We start from the raw sequence: 19,231 nt of genomic DNA on the forward strand, positions 1-19,231 counted from the left end.
AAGAAAGACATTTTATTGTTTATATTAATGTCTGTTTCAATAATCATGTTGTATTGATATGTACGTCATTGTTTGTTTCATTGATGGAAGAGCCACTGCTAAAGAAATCTATACAGGTGGCTTGCTTAGCGGCGTTGAAGTATTGATAAATGATTGTGGTTTTTATAAGAAATGAAGGTCATGATATTCAGTGGATGTAAATATTGCATACAGAATCTTTACAAATTCAAAATGACTATAGACAAATATTTTTTAAACTAAACCCTGTCCATCTTGCCAGGATGGATCTACAGCAAAGATTCTTAAATTTTTAGAAATATATGGGTGGAATCTTTCAAAACCTACCCAGAAGGGTTTAAAAATTATGCGATTAAAATGCATATGTCATCATTAAGTGTCCTTATTAAGTGTAGGATCGATATCGGATAATTGTCCTCGTCTTTTATTTAGGCATCCGTGGGATCCAAAATTTGACCAAACAAACTTAAAATGGGCCTAGGGATTGATGTACAATGAGAAAACATGTATCTGAATAGTATTAAGTTACCCACAAACAAGAAAAACATATAACAAAGCCAGGATATTTTTTTTATTAATTACATAAATCATGCCATCTTGGTAAAGAGATGATCACAATAATGCTCTTTGAAGTAAAGAAGATTTGGCTAAAATCAAGAAAAACATTGTTCTATCAAACACAATAGAAAAAATATGTAAGGTATTTTTTTTTCTTTCTGGTATTTATAATCATAGCACATTTGAAATTTGATATTTACAAAAATGAACAAGAAAACATGCCAACAATATTTTAAGCTATCGAAGACCAACCTTTTGTCTTTCAAAAGAATGAATCATGCTATTTGTTATCGAATCATTTCTAAAATTAGTTTATGATGTAAGACCTTTTCTCATATTTTATGTATACATAAAGATTTTACATGTATACATGTATCTTGCTACAACATTTCCTATGAACAATACTAGAAATATGTCCATAGGACATGAATGCCCCGCACAGGATCCATTAGTAATACAAGAGAAAATTTGTATTAGTGTATTAAGTTTGATGAAAATACCTTGAACAGTTTCTTTGAGCTAAAAACAAATTTGAGAAAAGTGAAGTCAAGGTCAAAGAAAAGTCAAGGTCAAAATGCTGATGCCATTGAATATCTCTCATCAATACGTATAATCATATAATGCTTGATAAAAATATCTTGAATACTATCTTTGAAATTTAGCTAAACATAAAAATAAAGTCAATCTCAAACGAAACGCAAGGTCAAAATGTGTATCAACATATAAGGTTTGATTAAAATATCTTGAATAGAATACTTTTTTGAAACTGAGCTTAATACTATTTTAACTTTTTACTTTCCTTTGACCTTGACCTCACTCATCCTAAAATTTTGAAGATAAGTGAGGTCAATGTCAAAGGAAAGGCCAAGGTCAAAGAATGTTGATGCAGTTGAACCGCTCTGATCAATTTGTATCAGCATATAATGTTTCATAAAAATATATTTGAGAAATATTTAAGAAAGTGAGGTCAAGGACAAAGGAAAGATCAAGTTAAACAAATGTTGATGCATTTGAATAGCTTTCATTAATATTGTATTTTATATAAATATTTAATCTCTAATTCACAATCTGAAATTGGTAAAAATCCATGGATTGATTGTGTGCATCGTATTTTCGATTCTTTCGGACTATCAAATATTTGGAATGGACAGTTTTGTAATAGATTGGGTTACTACTGTTGTAAAGCAATGATTACAGGATCAATTTATACAAAAATGGTATGCTGACATTAATAGTTCATCCAAGGGTGTTGTGCATAAACTTTTTAGAATAAATTTTGAATGTGAAAAGTATTTAAGGAAGGATTCTTCTCTGGTTTCTGACTAGACGAAATAACCCAAGTATATTTGCTTGTATGTATTTTATACGTAGCTGGAATGTACTTTACTCATCATAATTGTACAAATTTAGATAGAAATGGTAAACTGAGTTTGAAATCCAGCAGGGACTATATTATTAGCGCAACTGCGGCGTATAAAAATATTTCCTTTTCTGCCTATCAAAATCACTTGCAGAACAATACATTTAGTTAAATTTTTTAAACAATCAAAGATTTAAAGAAATTTTGAAATTAACGAAAATTAATAAAAATGCCCTAAAACTATAGCAAATAATATTGATTTTCTAAACAAACTACAATCTTGTTAGCTTTTAAAAGCTTAAGATCTAAAAACAAATTTGAGCAAAAAATCAGTAAAAAGTGTTTTTTTTTCTCTCTTACTAAATGGTCAAAACTTTTTGTTTTCATATCATTTTGTATATTTCTATGACTACTTTACCATACGTGAAAATAAGAAATATTTAAATACATGAAGTATATAAAAATGACTAATATATCCTAAAAATTAAGAAAAACAGAGGAAATTCGGATTAGCCAATATCTCTTTTTGTTAAATTACGTCAATTAATTTGATAGAATCATCTGATAGACCAGATATGCTAACATCTTTTTGTGCTAAAAGAAATACATTTTAACTTTTAAAATAGAAGTAGGCACCACATGATTAGCAACAGTAGTTTTTTACTCTAAATGTCAAGGAAAAAGATAATGACCTTGACCTGACCTTGCTTCTAAAATAAAACGGTCAAATTCAATCTAACTGATACCATCACTAAGTGATAATGTCTTCTTGAATCTATGGAAATTTCATTAATTTTTAAATACAAGAAATATGAGAAGAATCCCTCCTTAAGTATTTTTGCCATTAAAGTTTAGAAAAATACTTGTAAAATTTCGTATTTCTAATCACTGTCTACCAGTTGAGCTGGGAAGATGGGCAGGTATACCATTAAATGAAAGATTATGTACACTTTGTAAAATCAAACACGTTGCTGATGAATTCCATTTAATACTTGAATGCACTGCATTGTCAAACATTAGGAAAATGTATATTAATGAGTACTACTTTACTAGACCAAATATACTTAAATTTTCTCAATTGATGACAAAACAAGATGCTAAGACACTGAAAAAACTCTGTACTTTTATATTAAAATATATGATTTAGTCTGTCCTTCATGATTTTTTCCTCATTTATACCATAATTATATCTATTAAATGTATTTATCATTTTTTCTTCTATTTTGTCCTCTTTCACTTTCATTTTCTGAATATGTATATCATATACTTGTACCTCTGACCTGAATTTATATGCTGTAAATATTTTTCATTGTCCTCATGTACCATATATTTACATGGTTTTGAGTGAATAAATGAACTTGAACTTGAATAGTTTCTTTGAAACTAAGCTTAACGCAAATTTAAGAAAAGTGAAGTCAAGGTCAAAGGAAAGATTAAGATTTAAAAAAAAATGTTAATGACTTTGAAAATGCTCTTATCAGTATGTATAAGCACATAAGGTTTGAAAAAATATCTTGATTCGTTTCTTTGAAACTATACTAACACAATTTAAGAAAAGTAAGGCCAATGTCAAAGAAAAGGCGAAGGTAAAAAAAAATGTTGACGCAGTTGTATGGCTTTCATCAATATGTATCAGCACATGAAGTTTGATAAAAATATCTTGAATAGTTTGTTTGAAACTGAGCTAAACGCAAAGTTTGACGGAAGGACGGAAGGCGGACATGACAAACACTATATGCCCCGGCCATATTCATGACGGGGCATAAAAATGCTCTCTTTGTTTGGTTATATGGGGATGACCAGTTTCGAAAATGCAGAAGAAATACATAACCCGCATATGTGGGTTACGTAAAGGAGATGGGCGAACAAGGCGCACAGAATGCCTATAGCTTCAGATATATAAATCATATAAGCAATTTGTGAATCTGTTATTTAGAGTAAACTTCTCATTGTTGAAATTTATGAAAGTATGACAAACAAAACTTTTCTGAGGAAAATTTTCTCTGCAAAAATTCTTGATGAATTGTGGCATTTAAATCATGTTTGTGATATGACCCTTGACTAAATGGACAAGTATTTCTCGAAAAAGATGCAAATGTTGTGTCATAAAAGTGCATTTCTAAGGTATAGTGGGTCTTTTGTTGAACAAAAAATGTACGAGTATATTTTTTTTTTGCAAACTTTGAGGATAAACTTTGAAATATATGGACCGAAGAACCACTCATATAGAAAAATTGTGTTATAGTATGAGAAAATGATCTTTTTTTTGTCCCTCTAGTGTGTGTATGCGATTTCATAGGCAAATAATTTCAATCTTTGTGAGAATTTTGCAAATTGTGGAGATTTTACAAAAAAATATACTTTAATTTTAGATGAAATATCAAAGAAAATTTCGCTTTAATTGAGATATAATTTTTCACTTTCATGTTTGTTGCACTATAGGCATTGTGCTAGCCTTAATCGCCCATCTTCTTTGCAACCCTTCATCACCCCCCCCCCTTTCCCCCAAACAAACAAACAAAGACATTATTTTGTTGCTTATATCTATATCTGTATATTAGTTATTTATTTATAAGTAAGTGGAAGTACGTAAAATATTACATTATTGATCCAAACATTATATATATGGACCGTGACCAATCCATTAACAACGTACATACGCACAGACATGTCGAGTTTAGATGCTTATAGGAGATCTGAGGAAGGGGGTGGGTGAGTTATGGAAACAAAATAGGCGATCAGCAAGCTTCGACAGAGCACTGGCAAGAGCCACTGATTATTTGTTAATCAGCGATAGGTGATGTTTATCTCCAATAAATATTCTTTTAAATTGAGGTGAAGTGTACATTATAAAAAGATTTCTGCGTACCTTATTTTCAAATTCACATACACTGCAGTTTTCCTTTCAATTACACAAACTTAAGTTTTGATTTTTTGAACTCTAGAGTGCGCCTGTACATTACCAAGCCTTTGGGACGGACAATGGTGGGACAGCAGCTCTGGGGAGGTAACCTTTACCCATTCCACTCAATTGTTGACGGGGTGGCGGATCCAGGCTTACACATCAGTCATCACGTCCTGGACATGTGTCAATCAAAATTCTAGCTCATTCCTTCTGTTCAGGTAAGCTATTATCTGTCTATTTTCTTGTTTGCTTAAAAGTTAGATTTGCCCATGTATTTGGAACGTACAAAGTAGAGGCTTCAGAAGGCCATTGGCTTCTATTAAAGCAAAGAAGCAGGTGTCTCAAAAAGAAAAAAAACACTATGATGACTCAGAGATTGATAGTCTTCTTTATCATCGCAGGTCCACAGTGACGATTTTAAAAGGGGGTGCAATCTGCCAAAAAAAAATTGGCAAGACATAAAAAAACCTTCATTGTCCAAACCCGAAAATTTTATTTCGCGGAGGGAGGGGGTTAAACCTTATTCTCACCTTTTGGTACACAATTTTCTTGTTCTCTCAAATGTTTGATTTTGCCAGTGTTCCACTATAAGTCACAAATAGTGGGGGTGGGGATAGCAACAAGTGTTTAGATGATGAAAATTCATATCAAAACTACAGAAAAGGGCTTTTCTCATACCCCCCCCCCCTCCCCCCGGCGTTCCATGGGCCTGCATTGACAACCTTTTCCCGAGTATGTTTAGTTGAATTTGCTAGGAATATAGTGAAGGAACAAATTAAACGCACATAGAAATGTTAACTAAATAAAGATACATTCAACTGGGATTGCTTACTTGTATGGTAAAGTTTTAACTATGATGTAGTTACATGTATGTTTTAAAACAAACGCAATCAAATGATTGATCTTGATCTTTAATCTGCTTCCAGTTTTGAAAAGGTTTAATGGATGCAACTACTGGCTAGCGTTTGGATAGAGAAGCATCCTCTGGGCAGCCATTGTTATCTCTATATGCTGAAACAATCCCACTGAGATATAGAATTAAACTTCATAAGCAATCACTGAATCGACAAAAAGTTATTAAGAAAAACTTTGGTCCAAGTGAAAAAGGTTCTTTTTAAATTGATCGCTAGAATGACGTTCATTATTACACAAACCATGATTATTAATATACTTACTTGAATTTTTTTTTAAAAATGTATGCAACGATATTGCTCATTTAAAAGCTTTAGCCCGGTTCTTTGAAAAAAGAATGGAGTATATCTTTTATGTTGTGTTGGCAGAGACAAAAGTTTAGAGACAAAATACTAGTATGCCGATTTTATTGATTTCTTTTTAACTTAATTCATTCTGAGATTTCGTGCAATCTATCTATTATACAAGACGATTACGTTAATAAAAAACTAAGACCTTTAACATACAAAGACATACAAAACATTAATATTCACCAAATGAGATCAAACAAAAGACGGAGCATTTCACCCTCCTGGTAGAGGGTCTCTCATTGTTTGGAACTATATTACTTTTAAAGAGCATCAAACATATTATGGAATCAAAAAATTATTTTTATACCACTTTCCATATTTTTTACGAACTACTTGATGCTTACTGATTTTGACTCTTAAGTATGATATTTTACGTACTTAGTGGCCGATGATGTATTTTATGCCTTTTTTTCCCACCATGAAAGGTGACTAATTCCTTCTCATGAGATCGGACATCTTTCGAGAATTTTGAATTCTGAAACATTTAAATTTTCAAAATTTACAAGAACTTCTCCTTGTCTTTCTCTAGAGTTCTGCAAATCATACGCCCGAACTTTAGTAATGCCATTGTTGCTGCAACCCTCACATATTAATGGTTTCCATTTGTAGAATAACAACTTCATCAACCTTGTAGAACAATAGATTGTTCGGCAGTGAGATATTACAGCTCAGAAATCGTTTTCATCGAAGCTTTACTTTCAATTAAAAGATCTGGTTATGCCTCTTCAATACAACTTTCATACAGATTTTTGACTCTTTCTCCTTTTGCATTTTACATTAATCTCTAGCATTTTATTAGTACTCTAATTAAGGAAGATTATTCTGAATAGCCAAGCTAAGTCCTGACCTTTAGTCTCTTGAGACACTGGTTTCGCGAATGATGAGGTATTAAAATAACATATCGAGAACTTTTCTCCATAGCCCTTTTCTTGGACTTCATATTTCTAAAAGACTTGTAGGACTCTTGTTGTAGTCGACTGACATTGTCCTATCAATTTCTTAATTCTCCCTGGTAAGTTCCTATTCCACTTTATAAACACTTCTAGTTCGACAAGAACATTACTTAGAATTACTGAGCTGCCTCCATTTCACCATCAACTTCATGTCTGCATCAACTATAGTGCATTAGTAAACTGTTCTATAGCTATTGCTTTCCTTATGTCACTGAGAACTATTGGATATACATGTACAAGGCCTCACTGCTCTGAGATTCTTTGTTTTCTCTCCCCCAGATGCAACTGATTACTATCTCTTTGGACGGAAAAATCATGTAAATCTACATATTTCCAAGCATTCTTTGAGTTGCCCCTTCTTGTGAGATTGCTCTAATGTGAGTTTCGTGCCCTAATAACTCATCTTTTTTCCATCTTTTAAGGCTCGCAACTACAGCTTGTATTCACTTCTAACATATGTTGTTGGTGTTTTGGGATTGATGATATATCGATTAATGTCTTTAAACATTTGGAACGACACCTCTCTCTTGGCTTCGGCAGACTTGGACATTATGACTTAGAGAAGAAGAAGCCATGTGTGAGATAATTATCTGGTCCAGGCCAACGATTTTTATTTCTACGATTAACCAAGTCGTCTTAGCTTGGAGCTCTTGATCTAGCAAGTTCGAACAGTCCAAGCTAAACAAACCATACTTTGAGGCTAAGCATGCAGGCTGTATTACTTTGGTACCCCGTCCTACGCTATCTAACTAGGTTGAACTTTTAGGCACCCGTAATCGAAGATTCGGGGCATATAATTTTTGGTCTGTCCGTCTGTATTTTCAGCTGTTTATCTGTTTGTCTGCAAAAACTTTAACCTTACCTTTAACTTATGAATGGTTAATTCTAGGGCTTTCATATTTCACTTATGTATTCCTTGTGACAAGACCTTTTTTTTTGAGTACCAACATTTTTGACATCTTGACCTTGAAGTTTAACCTTCTTCAAAACAAGATGTGTTTGTGAAATACTGATGCCCCCGTATGGAAACTTATAGCAAAGGTTAAACTTTCTCAAATGCAAATCAAATATGTTGGTACCCAAAGTAAGGTCTTGTCTCGAGGAATATACATGTGAAATATGAAAGCCCTAGCAGCAACCATTGAATAGATATGGAAAAAGTTAACTTTTTTTTTTTCAAAAGTATGTCAAACATCAAGGTCAAATGGTCAAAATTAATGGTGCCCAAGGAAAGGCCTTCTCCCAAGAAATACACAGGTGAAATATGAAACCGAAGCACCAATCATTCAAAAGTTATGACCAAGTTTAAAGTTTTCCAAAAGTAGGTCAAACTCCAAGGTCAAAGTCAAAGGTTCAAAGTTGTTGGTATTCGAAGAAAGGACTTGTCACAAGGATTAGCTATGTGAAGTATGAAAGCCCTAGCACCAACCTTTCAAAGGTTATGGCCAAGGTTAAAGTTTTCCAAAAGTAGGTCAAACTCTAAGGCCAAGGTCAAATGGTCAAAGTTGTTTGTATTCGAAAGAACGTCTTGTCACAAGGTATACACATGTGAAATATGAAAGCTCTAGCACTAACCGTTCAAAAGTTATGGCCAAGGTTAAAGTTTTCCAAAAGTAGGTCAAACTCCAAGGTCAAGGTCAAAGGGTCAAAGTTGTTTGTATCTGAAAGAAGGTCTTGTTACATGGTATACACATGTGAAATATGAAAGCTCTAGTACCAACGGTTCAAAAGCTATGGCCAAGGTTAAAGTTTTCCAAAAGCAAACTCCAAGATCAGGGTTAAAGGGTCAAAATTGTCTATATCCGAAGGAAGGTCTTGACACAAGGATTACACATGTGAAGTATGGAAGCCCTAGCACCAACTGTTCAAAAGTTATGGCCAAGGTTAAAGTTTTTTCAAAAGTAGGTCAAACTCCTAGGTCAAGGTCAAAAGGTCAAAGTTGTTAGTATCCAAAGAAAGGTCTTGTCACAAGGATTTTACATGTGAAGTTTGAAAGCCCTAGCACCAATTGTTCAAAAGTTATGGCTAAGGTTAAAGTTAGGTAAAATTTTGCAAAACTGGGTCAAACTCCAAGGTCAAGGTCATATATGGTGGTACCCAAAGAAAGGTCTAGTCACAAGAAATACACACGTGAAATATGAAAGCCATAGCTTCAACCAATCAAAAGTCATGGGCAAGGTTAACGTTTTTGCGGACAAACAGACAAACAGACAGACGGACGGATGGGCAGGGCAAAAACTATATACCCCCGAATCTTCGATACGGAGGCATAAAAAAAACTTTTACCAAACTTTAACCTTGTCCATAAGTTTTGAACATTTTGTGCTAGGGCTTTAAAGTTTCATATGCGTATTTCTTGAGACAAGACCTTTCTTTGGGTACCAACATTCTTGACCTTTTGACCTTGGAGTATGACCTACTTCTGAAAAACTTTAATTTTGGCCACAACTTTTGAAGGGTCGGTGATAGGGCTTTCAGAATTCACATATGCATTCCTTGTGACATGACCTTTCTTTGGGTACCAACATTTTTGTCTACTTGAGTTTGACTGTAGATATTAACCTTTTTTTGAAAGTTCTTAATCTTGCACATAACGTTTGACCTGTGTTTTCTTTGTGACAAAACCTTTCTTTGGGTACCAACATTTTTTAGCCCTTGACCTTGGAATATGATATACATTTGCGAAACTTTAACCTTGGCTATGAACTGCCATACGAGGCAGTGTTTCACAAATACATCTTGTTTAATGTTTTTCTGCAGCTATTCTCTTCTTTTTTTAGACGTGAAAAAAGTCCAAATACTTTAAGGACTTAAAAATTTTTTATTCAGACTTACTTTTAGAACGTAAATTTATCTGACCTCTGGTCGTAGTCATTTATAGATTGTACATTCTACTTCAGAGGAAGTACCACACTTACACAATCTATGAACAAATATATTAACTGGCTGTAAAGATAAGCTTAGGATCATATCATGTTCAATCATTGTTATAATTTCAGGGGTAACCAATACCTAGATCTGTTCAGTTCAGATGTTGTTGCATTCCGATGTGTTCGATACGTCAGGATAACAGATTACTCTTACTATTACTATATTTTTGGAGGTAAAATATTGAAATAAAATAATTGCCTCAAGAGGGATAGGTCGTCAAGGTCATTTTTAGACTATCTAAACATCCTGGAAATAGACATTTGTAAAAAAAAAAAATATAGAAATATTTTGAAAATTGCATTGAATATATTGTATGTATTGTATAAGTAATTATTTATAGCTAGAAAAATAATATTTGATATTTTTAGGTGTATCTTTAGGTAGTCTTCTTTACCACCCAGTCTTCTTAAAATGGGCAGACAAAGAATTGCATTAAAATATAAAAGGTTGAATTGTATATCTATTATGACAATCGAATTATGTTTAAAACATGCATGTTGCATTTATAGATGAACAACTCGAATCAAATAAGCAGAGGTATGAGGGGAAAATTCTAAGTACGTCTCCCTCGGAAGATTTGTCTGCCCGCTGTCAGCCACCTAATGGTCCTTCCGGTGAAGAATACCATGTCCTAGTCAAGAAAGGTCTGTAAAATGGAATTATCATTGAGTACTAGTGTAATATCAATTATTTTTAGTGTAATATCAGCTGAAAAGGATTTTAAATTCATGCTGTGTACATGAATTAAAATCAAGATCTGTAACATAAATTCTTTATTTTGCATAATAAAAACTCACAGGTTTTGAGAGAAGTGTGAAGCAGTGGTGCCCAGTTCCTCTTCTCGGAACATTTTCATACATACACGACACCGGAAGTGTTGTTAATTGTGTTTCTGGATCAGAAGTTAGCGCATGCCCAGACTGGACATATTTGGCTTTCAATTATTCACAGTGTTCAACAATTCAAGCGTTTTCGGGTATTGAATTCAGCTGATTTCTAGGTTATATTTCCTGTAAATTTCATAATAATTTTGAAACTTTTTTTTCTACAAGTATAAGCAAAAAAGATCTGTTTCCATTCTAGCTGCCGGTAGAGTTCAGTGTGTGGCAACTGTACAGTATAACAGTACTCTGTACACTACCGTGTTCAACCCTGAAACTGTGACTGATACCACTAACTACGACAAATTTTCATGTCTAGTAAGAACAGTTGGAACAAATACTGAGAACACACTACTGTATATATTTTTTTGTGGTCTGTTAATGTTAGTCCACATTGACAAATCTATTTTTTATTGAATATCAATTTGATTTATCAGATAATATTTATTTTCGTGAAATTTAAGGCTATCTCAAAGTCAGGAGATACTGTGTATATCAGTGATGCCAAGGGAAGCTGTGAAAACGGTCAAAGTTCACAAGTTAAAGCCACAAGAGGAAGTGGTACACTGGTGTTAACGGAGTACAGTAAGACTCTTTTTTTTTCAAAAAAAAATATATATCTTTCAAGGCTTAACCCAAGAATTAAAAATGACAAAAAAGTAAATTACAAAATATATATATCTTACTTTTTTCTTTCTATTTTACAGGTCGATGTTGTGAGTATCAATATTGTTTTAATTCTATCATGTTTAAGTTTTGTTAAAGTTTTATTTTCAAGAGATTGGTTTATAATTTTTAAAAGTAATATTTTTAACACAGACGGGGGATGTGATTTCCCGGATGCGTGGGACTCGGAATGGTATGATAGCAGTCATGGCGATATAATTCTAAACAGAAATTACAGTGCAGTATCTGAAGGATGGTCAATACCTGTGTATGAAACCAGCATACTTTCCTGGACATGTTTCGCTGAAAACACTTCAGCAAGTTATTTTTTGTTCAAGTAAGATGTATCTATGTTTATCGATAGTTTGTATCGTTAATTTGCTCAAATGGCTAAAATTGTTGATTGCAGAATGAAATTCACTGCCTTCAATCTTCTTCTTAAAATAACTATCAAAACTTCGTCGAGTTAGTTGGACCCTTTCATTACTATGATTTTCAAATTGCTTTTAAAACCATATACCGGTATCTCTAAATCATTGTCTTTATTTCTTAAGAGGAGACCAAATACCTTTATCGTCTGGAATCCGCCAAAACGTGTTCAGATGTGTTAGATGGGAGAAACTAACAACATATTCCTACAGCTATTATATACTGGCAGGTTTGTTGATACTCAAATACATGTAATTTACAAATGATATGTTCCTGTTTGAAATCATTGTTTATATATTAATCTTGACTTTTTTCAATGATTATCGAAGAAATCTTGAAACCGTAAAGAATATTTCATAAAGGAGATAAGATTGATAAAGATTCATTTACAAATAAAAACAGGATTAATGACTTCTGGGTAATATATCTCTATGCTCAGGTAAAAACTCAAATGCTGCCAACAACAGAGTGATCACAGAAACCCAAGATGTTAGTGTGACGTCATGGACAACCTCAGATTATTGTCAGGAATCGGCCTCTCCTCCAGTAGAGGAGTTCCATGTGATTGTTATGAAGGGTAGGATAACTGTACACTATTGAATCATTTGAAAGATGATTTTTAAGTTTTAAAATCACAAGTCATTTTCTTTGGGACAGAATTTGGTAGATAAACACTTTGTAATAAATTATACAATGTACCACTAGTTAACACATCAATATTCAAACATGGGAAAGTAGTAATCACCAGATTCACAAGATAATTAGCCCAAACAAATCATATTAATTCAAAGTTTAAACAATGTCAAAAAAATTATGAATATTTTTTTTTTATTGCTTAAACTTTGAATTAGAATAACAAACAGGACACCAGAATCAGCACTATTTGTCTTTTAAAGCAACAGAACAATTGCATCGCATTGAGATCGTTCCTTTTGGGCGCTCAAAAGATAACCATTGATGATCCCCAAACTCAGTTCTCTACCCCAAATTTTACTTTAAAAAATAATAAAACCGTTGTTCATAGGGTTCAGGAAAAACAAGTCTGCAAAAACAGTCTTGGGGTATATGATTTAAGTCATAATAATCTTTAATACATATGGAAATTGTGAGAAAGAAAGGGCTGTTTTCCCCACATAAATGTGAATTCTCGAAGAAAATACAGAATAGAAAATAAGTATTGGAATTCCCTAGCAAATTTTCTGGAAAAAACCCAGCTCATCAGCAATCTTACTTAATTTTTTTTATCAGTGCCTCTATGTATCTTCAAAGTACTAATTGTGTGAATTTTCTGTGAATATATACACATCATATTATTTGTTCATATTGGTTCTTTCTGTATTGGAAAATATTTTGCTGGCTTTGTTGCTTTTTATCCTATCTTTTTTAAACCACTTGCATTATTTTCAGAATAATACTTAAAGCATATAAAAATTCAAATCAGAAGCCCGTTTTATTCACTAGGTGTCATTCGTTAGACGTATATCTGTATTTTCGAACAACATACTTTACAGTACGTGTGACTAAGACACACATCATGAGTAACTGAAAACCATTTTTAACACGTTATGGTTCAAAGTTTCTTAGCAAAACAAACGGATTTTCCAAATGTTTTGCTTGAAGAGATTAACAAAATGCAATATGATACTCTGAATTTCTTCCGTTGAAAATCTATTATATGCATGATTACCCATTTTGTCATATTTGAATGCTGAATTATTTTGAGGTTTATATATTATTCAGGTATGTCACTCGTGATATGAGCTATATCAAGGATTTATTAGAAGTATATTTTAGATAACTACTTATAAAGCATGACTCAAAATAGCAAAGAAAATTGGGGGTCAGTGTGCATCTTACTGAGCAACGGTACAATTAATTTGACCCTTTTGCACTTAAATTGTAACTATTTACTGAATGCAATCATGTGAATCATTATTATATGTAAAATAGTTTGAATAATATTTATTATTGAAAAAATCCTGCAAATTAATGCGCGTAGAGTATTGTGTGACCTTTTTGCGCTGAAAAAATATATTTGGGGTATTAAAAATTCTGATATGCAAATATTTTCTTGTATCAAGCTTTTTTATGACCTAAGTGCTGATCGGTTGAATGTATCGTGTGATTTAAAATAATGAAAGAAAAAGTTGGGGTCAGTGATGTAAATTTTGAGATATTGGTCAAAATTTGCGATTTTCAGGCAAAAAACAATGTAAATTTTATCTTGACTTCTTAAATATATCTTCATTTTTTGGCAAAGTCTGTTGAGTTCATATTTAAAGTTTGTTTAAAAATATTAATTGTAAGCTATACTTAATATTTCTAGCATATAATAGCGGGGGGGGGGGGGGCGACGAGAAAAAATATGTATGGCCAAAGTTCCAAGATATTAAAATGAAATATATGGAGATAACGAACAGTATTCAAGCTCAAAAGACCATTAAACAATACAAAATAGGAGCAGAGAAAACATCAGAGGTGGGATCAGGTGCCGTGGAGGAGTGAGCTTCCCCTGCTGACCGGTCACACTCAGTTTGTAAATAATGGCCTAACAATTAGTATGAAAAATGTCAGTCAGCATTTGACATAATGATAAATTGTATTTGCTGACAAGGTCATTGTATCGACCATAGAACTTACGAAATGATGACTTTAAACGAGACTGCTGATATTCTTGTTTCATCAACTTGTTTGTCAATAATTTACCTCGTTTTAGAAATTGTACATACGTAGAGCATGCTCTTGCGTATCGAATCAACTGAGAAATATAAACCCTGTATGAAGGTGATGAAGGTATATTGCTGCATAAGTAAGGGAAGTTGACGACTGAAAAGTTAAAGTCATCACGTTTATCATAAAGCTTGGTTACCACTAACGTCTTTTTCTAAGTAAAATATCCAAATATGAAACAGATTGTCAGACTCTGTGGTATCTTTTATCTCCAACTCACCGGGATATATCGTATTAAAAATGGAAATAACCATTGTTAATTTACAACACGTCGTCGATATATCTGAATGTCGAGTTGAAGGCGACAGCAAGTGTTTTCTTCTTTTCACGTATAAGATTTTGGACAAATTCTGCTTGATATGAATACAAAAAAGGTCTGCTTATAACGGGGCGCAATTGGTACCCATGGAAATTCCAATAGATTGTTGGAAGACCTGGTCTCCGAAAACCACATAGATATTGTCAATCAGAAACTCAGGCATCTTTTTAATGTCAACTTCAGAGTACAATGTACTTGTGTGTACAATCAGAATGTTTTTTAACAAAATAATTTTGCAAATGTCCAATGACAATGTAAGTAAATTTACGAGTTCCATTTTTATTGAACATATAAATCAAACAAATATGTAGATTTGAAGAATTTTCTTCTAAATACTTTTCCACCAAAAGAAAAAGTCCACCATCATTTTTTTTTCTTTTTTTTTTTTTACAATTTTAAAACAGTTTTATACAGTTCTTAAATTGAATATTGTGTAATTTGCATTGTTTATAATTGAATTGTAAGAAATAATTTTGAAGTTAGAAGTTCTGTCCAAACTTGTCTTAAAAGGTGACGAGTGACATACCTCAAGTACTGTTAACCTTTATCACCAGTAAACATTTATATGATTCCTATCTTCAATGCACTCTTCATAGAGCTACATGCACTTTGTTCCTGTAATCCTGAGAAATAATTTTGAAATTAGAGGTTCTGACCAAACTTGTCTTAAAAGGTGACGAGTGACATACCTCAAGTAATGTTAACCTTTATCACCAGTAAACATTTATATGATTCCTATCTTCAATGCACTCTTCATAGAGCTACATGCACTTTGTTTTTTTAATCCTGAGCGATCAAACATATTTTTAAGAACTCTATCTTTACTAGTGACCATCGCGGAATTCAAAGCACCTGTATAATATGTTGTTAAGGAAGTAGCTTCTTTAGACTTATAGAACAGAAATTTTAAACCTATCTCGCATCTATGAAACATTGAAAGTTACAGACCCTATAACTAACATAATCATATTCATAACTTAGAAGTTTCCAATCTAAAATGATCCTGCACATTATATTGCTATCTTACAAAAAGAGAGTAAATTATGCTGGATGATAATTTGCTTATCTTGCTTTTCATAATAGTCACTATTAATATTAATTCTCATATTAAATTTTCTATTGTTTTATTCATTCATGAACAGGTCGTGAAGTAAATGCAAAGCAGTGGTGCCCTGTCCCTTTGTTGGGTAACTTCACCTACACACATAACGACGGCATCTCCACCACATGTGGGTCTTTGAATTCCGACCTAAACGTATGCCCCTCTTGGTCCATCATGACATTTAACTACACCATGTGTAGTACAGTTCAAGGATTCTCAGGTAAAACTAACTCATTATAAAGCATATTATTATTATTATTATTATTATTATCATTTTACATTTAATATTATAAAACTCCACATACACATTTTACACGAATATTTGGAATAATGGGTAAGGCCCGATAAAAAGTGTTGGCGCCGAGAACATATTGATAGGTGTTTCATTATATATGTTACATTTTTACAGTTCAATATCTTTCTTGTATATCAAATATTTAACGCAAGTTATATATCAATTTAAACAGGTTGGGGGAAAACGTAAATTCCGCTATAATAGTGGTATACCACTATTATAGTGAGATTCCGCTATATTTTCAGCCGTAGTTGTCCTTGATTTCATCAAATAACATACTTGCTGTTTAAAGCGCAAGTTATGATGGGAATAAAAATGAACAATAATTGGCATCCTTACATATTATGAATTTTATTTAATTTTCTGCCGATGCGTTTGATAATGCGAACACACTTTTTAAAGCGGAAGTTACATTTTTAACATAGCAACCAGTGATTGCGGTAATATTGAACAAAGACTGACTCTTAATATCTCTCTCACATGTGCACAAATTAGTGCTTGTAATAACTTTCAACCAATTTTGGAATAGGTTTGTCGAATTTACAGACGAAAAGATGATTTTTGCCTGCATGGTGACGTGTACGGAGAACCGTTATGACAAACGAAAAAAAGCTCATTACATGTTTACTTTATTCTGATGAAACCGATTTGTATAGTTTTTGCAATAAATCGTTAACAATGATATAAAATGTCATTTCTGCAGGTAATTACATATACATTATATGACATTAGTTTCCGGAATGTTAAACAAAATTTTTTGAAATATTAATTTTTGTATTATGACAAGTAAAGTTAAATTAAAAAAAGAAAAATCTTTTTAAAAACTATTTCAAATATTATATGTGTGAGCGATTTTTGTTGGGAATATTTGGCGTAATTTCTCAGAAGAAACATTGGTGCTTAATACATGTACTATGATTAAACCACGTAATGGCGAGACATAAATTAAATGTTCATTTAGTTATGATATAGCTGCAGTTTCCAAAAATATAAGTATGTTGAAAATTACTAATAAAAGACACCAGGGAGTATAACAAATCTGCTTCTTTCCTTAAATATTTTACTAGAGAAAGAGATTGATGACAAACTAATAACTAAACTTACATGGTACATGTGATAACTACTTTTTCTATCGTCAACTTCCCTTGTTATGTAGCAATATACCATATTACCTGCATGTGGGATTAATGTCTTAAATTATTAATTGATTCGATACACATTACGAACAACAAGGGGTCTCGGTTTTAAGAGGGTCTTCCGCCTATTCCCCAACCCTTTTTTTAAAATCACAAATCCACCTATTCCCGCTTGCAAGTAACAAAATTAGTTGAACGTTCAATTGTGTTTATAACAATTATGTTAATTACATCCCAACTTAGATATACCTGTGTTTTGTAGAATTTAATACACCTTAAGACAGAAAAAACACAATAAATAAATCGATGAAAATGCAATGATTGATTTCACTTAATTTTGTACATTTTCTGACAGAAAATAAATAAATAGATGTAAGAAAAATATAATGTAATTCACTCAAATTTTTTGCACTTTACGACAGAAAATAAATTAAATGGGTTCAATTTTTTTTTTCAATTTGCTTGAAATACTGTATGAAATATGAAGATAACAAACAGTAATCGATCTCAAAAGTCCATTGAAACAATACAAATTTTAAACAGAGCAAACACAAACCTCTAAAAACATCAAAGATGGGATCAGGTGTCATGGAGGAGTGAGCATCCCCAGCCGACAAGTGTGTTCCTTGTCGTGATAGGAAAAAAAAAACGAAAAAATAACCGTACGCGAAAACAATTCAATGTGCATATAATGGCTTCTTTGTAGTTAAAAAAGCGGGCTTAATATTTTAGCGGCTGTGGCGAGACAACGATGCACTAATTCATGATAACTATTAATAAATGAATTTTGCAAAGTCCATGTTCGACAAGGGATGCGTAATCCTCCATAGCACCTTATCCTACCTATTCGCTCTGCAAAAAAATTATTGCTCAGATGGCCTTTTTTCGTTATCTTCATATTTCTGTTTCTCCTTGTATTTCGTTTATTTACAACAGAATAATCTACTTCTGGTAAATAGGATTTCATTGTTTCTTTTCCAGTGTATATCGTAGTTAAATATAAAATTTCATGCAAGCTAGAGAATCAAAAAATCGTGCAGAATTTATTTTACGTCACGTCTACAGGTAATTTCATGCACAAGTGTAATTCGTCTTTTCTTGCTAAGAATAATCATTTAAATTCATGGATTCATCGTCAAGAAAGGAAACATTATACACAAACTTAAGATTACTTCGAAAAGTGACATATTATATATATTTATTACAATTTAGACGACACAAATCGGTTCCTTTAAAATGTACATGTGCTGAGCTTTTTTTTCATTTGTCATAACGGGCCTCCATACCCGTTACCATGCAGGCAAAAATCACCTTTTCTTCTATAAATTCGACAAACCTATTCCAAAATGAGTTGAAAGTTATTACAAGCACTAATTTGTGCACATGTGTGAGAGATATTAAGAGTCAGTCTTTGTACAATACTACCGCAATCACTGGTTGCTATGTTAAAAATGTAACTTCCGCTTTAAAAAGTGTGTTCGCATTATCAAACGCATCGGCAGAAATTTAAATAAAATTCATAATATGTAAGGATGCCAATTATTGTTCATTTTTATTCCCATCATAACTTGCGCTTTAAACAGCAAGTATGTTATTTGATGAAATCGAGGACAACTACGGCTGAAAATATAGCGGAATCTCACTATAATAGTGGTATACCACTATTATAGCGGAATTTACGTTTTC

General features: G+C 32.5%; 1 protein-coding gene across 1 annotated transcript in view; it reads left to right on the plus strand.

The window, feature by feature from the left end:
• The first annotated feature begins 4,604 nt into the window (after window positions 1-4,604).
• LOC133173571 (uncharacterized) overlaps window positions 4,605-19,231 on the plus strand; it is a 32,023-nt gene continuing 17,396 nt past the window's right edge. The window contains exons 1-12 of the mRNA XM_061308552.1: window positions 4,605-4,644; window positions 4,882-5,059; window positions 10,056-10,159; window positions 10,497-10,631; window positions 10,787-10,963; window positions 11,071-11,186; window positions 11,333-11,453; window positions 11,576-11,584; window positions 11,688-11,871; window positions 12,089-12,192; window positions 12,403-12,540; window positions 16,155-16,334. Coding sequence (XP_061164536.1) covers window positions 4,605-4,644; window positions 4,882-5,059; window positions 10,056-10,159; window positions 10,497-10,631; window positions 10,787-10,963; window positions 11,071-11,186; window positions 11,333-11,453; window positions 11,576-11,584; window positions 11,688-11,871; window positions 12,089-12,192; window positions 12,403-12,540; window positions 16,155-16,334 — 1,486 coding nt within the window. The remainder of the gene's footprint in view (window positions 4,645-4,881; window positions 5,060-10,055; window positions 10,160-10,496; window positions 10,632-10,786; window positions 10,964-11,070; window positions 11,187-11,332; window positions 11,454-11,575; window positions 11,585-11,687; window positions 11,872-12,088; window positions 12,193-12,402; window positions 12,541-16,154; window positions 16,335-19,231) is intronic.

This window comes from Saccostrea echinata, unplaced genomic scaffold (genome assembly GCF_033153115.1).
Source record: "Saccostrea echinata isolate AGI-Se365-2 ecotype Australia unplaced genomic scaffold, CSIRO_AGI_Sech_v1 ptg000056l, whole genome shotgun sequence".
NCBI classification, from domain to species: domain Eukaryota; kingdom Metazoa; phylum Mollusca; class Bivalvia; order Ostreida; family Ostreidae; genus Saccostrea; species Saccostrea echinata.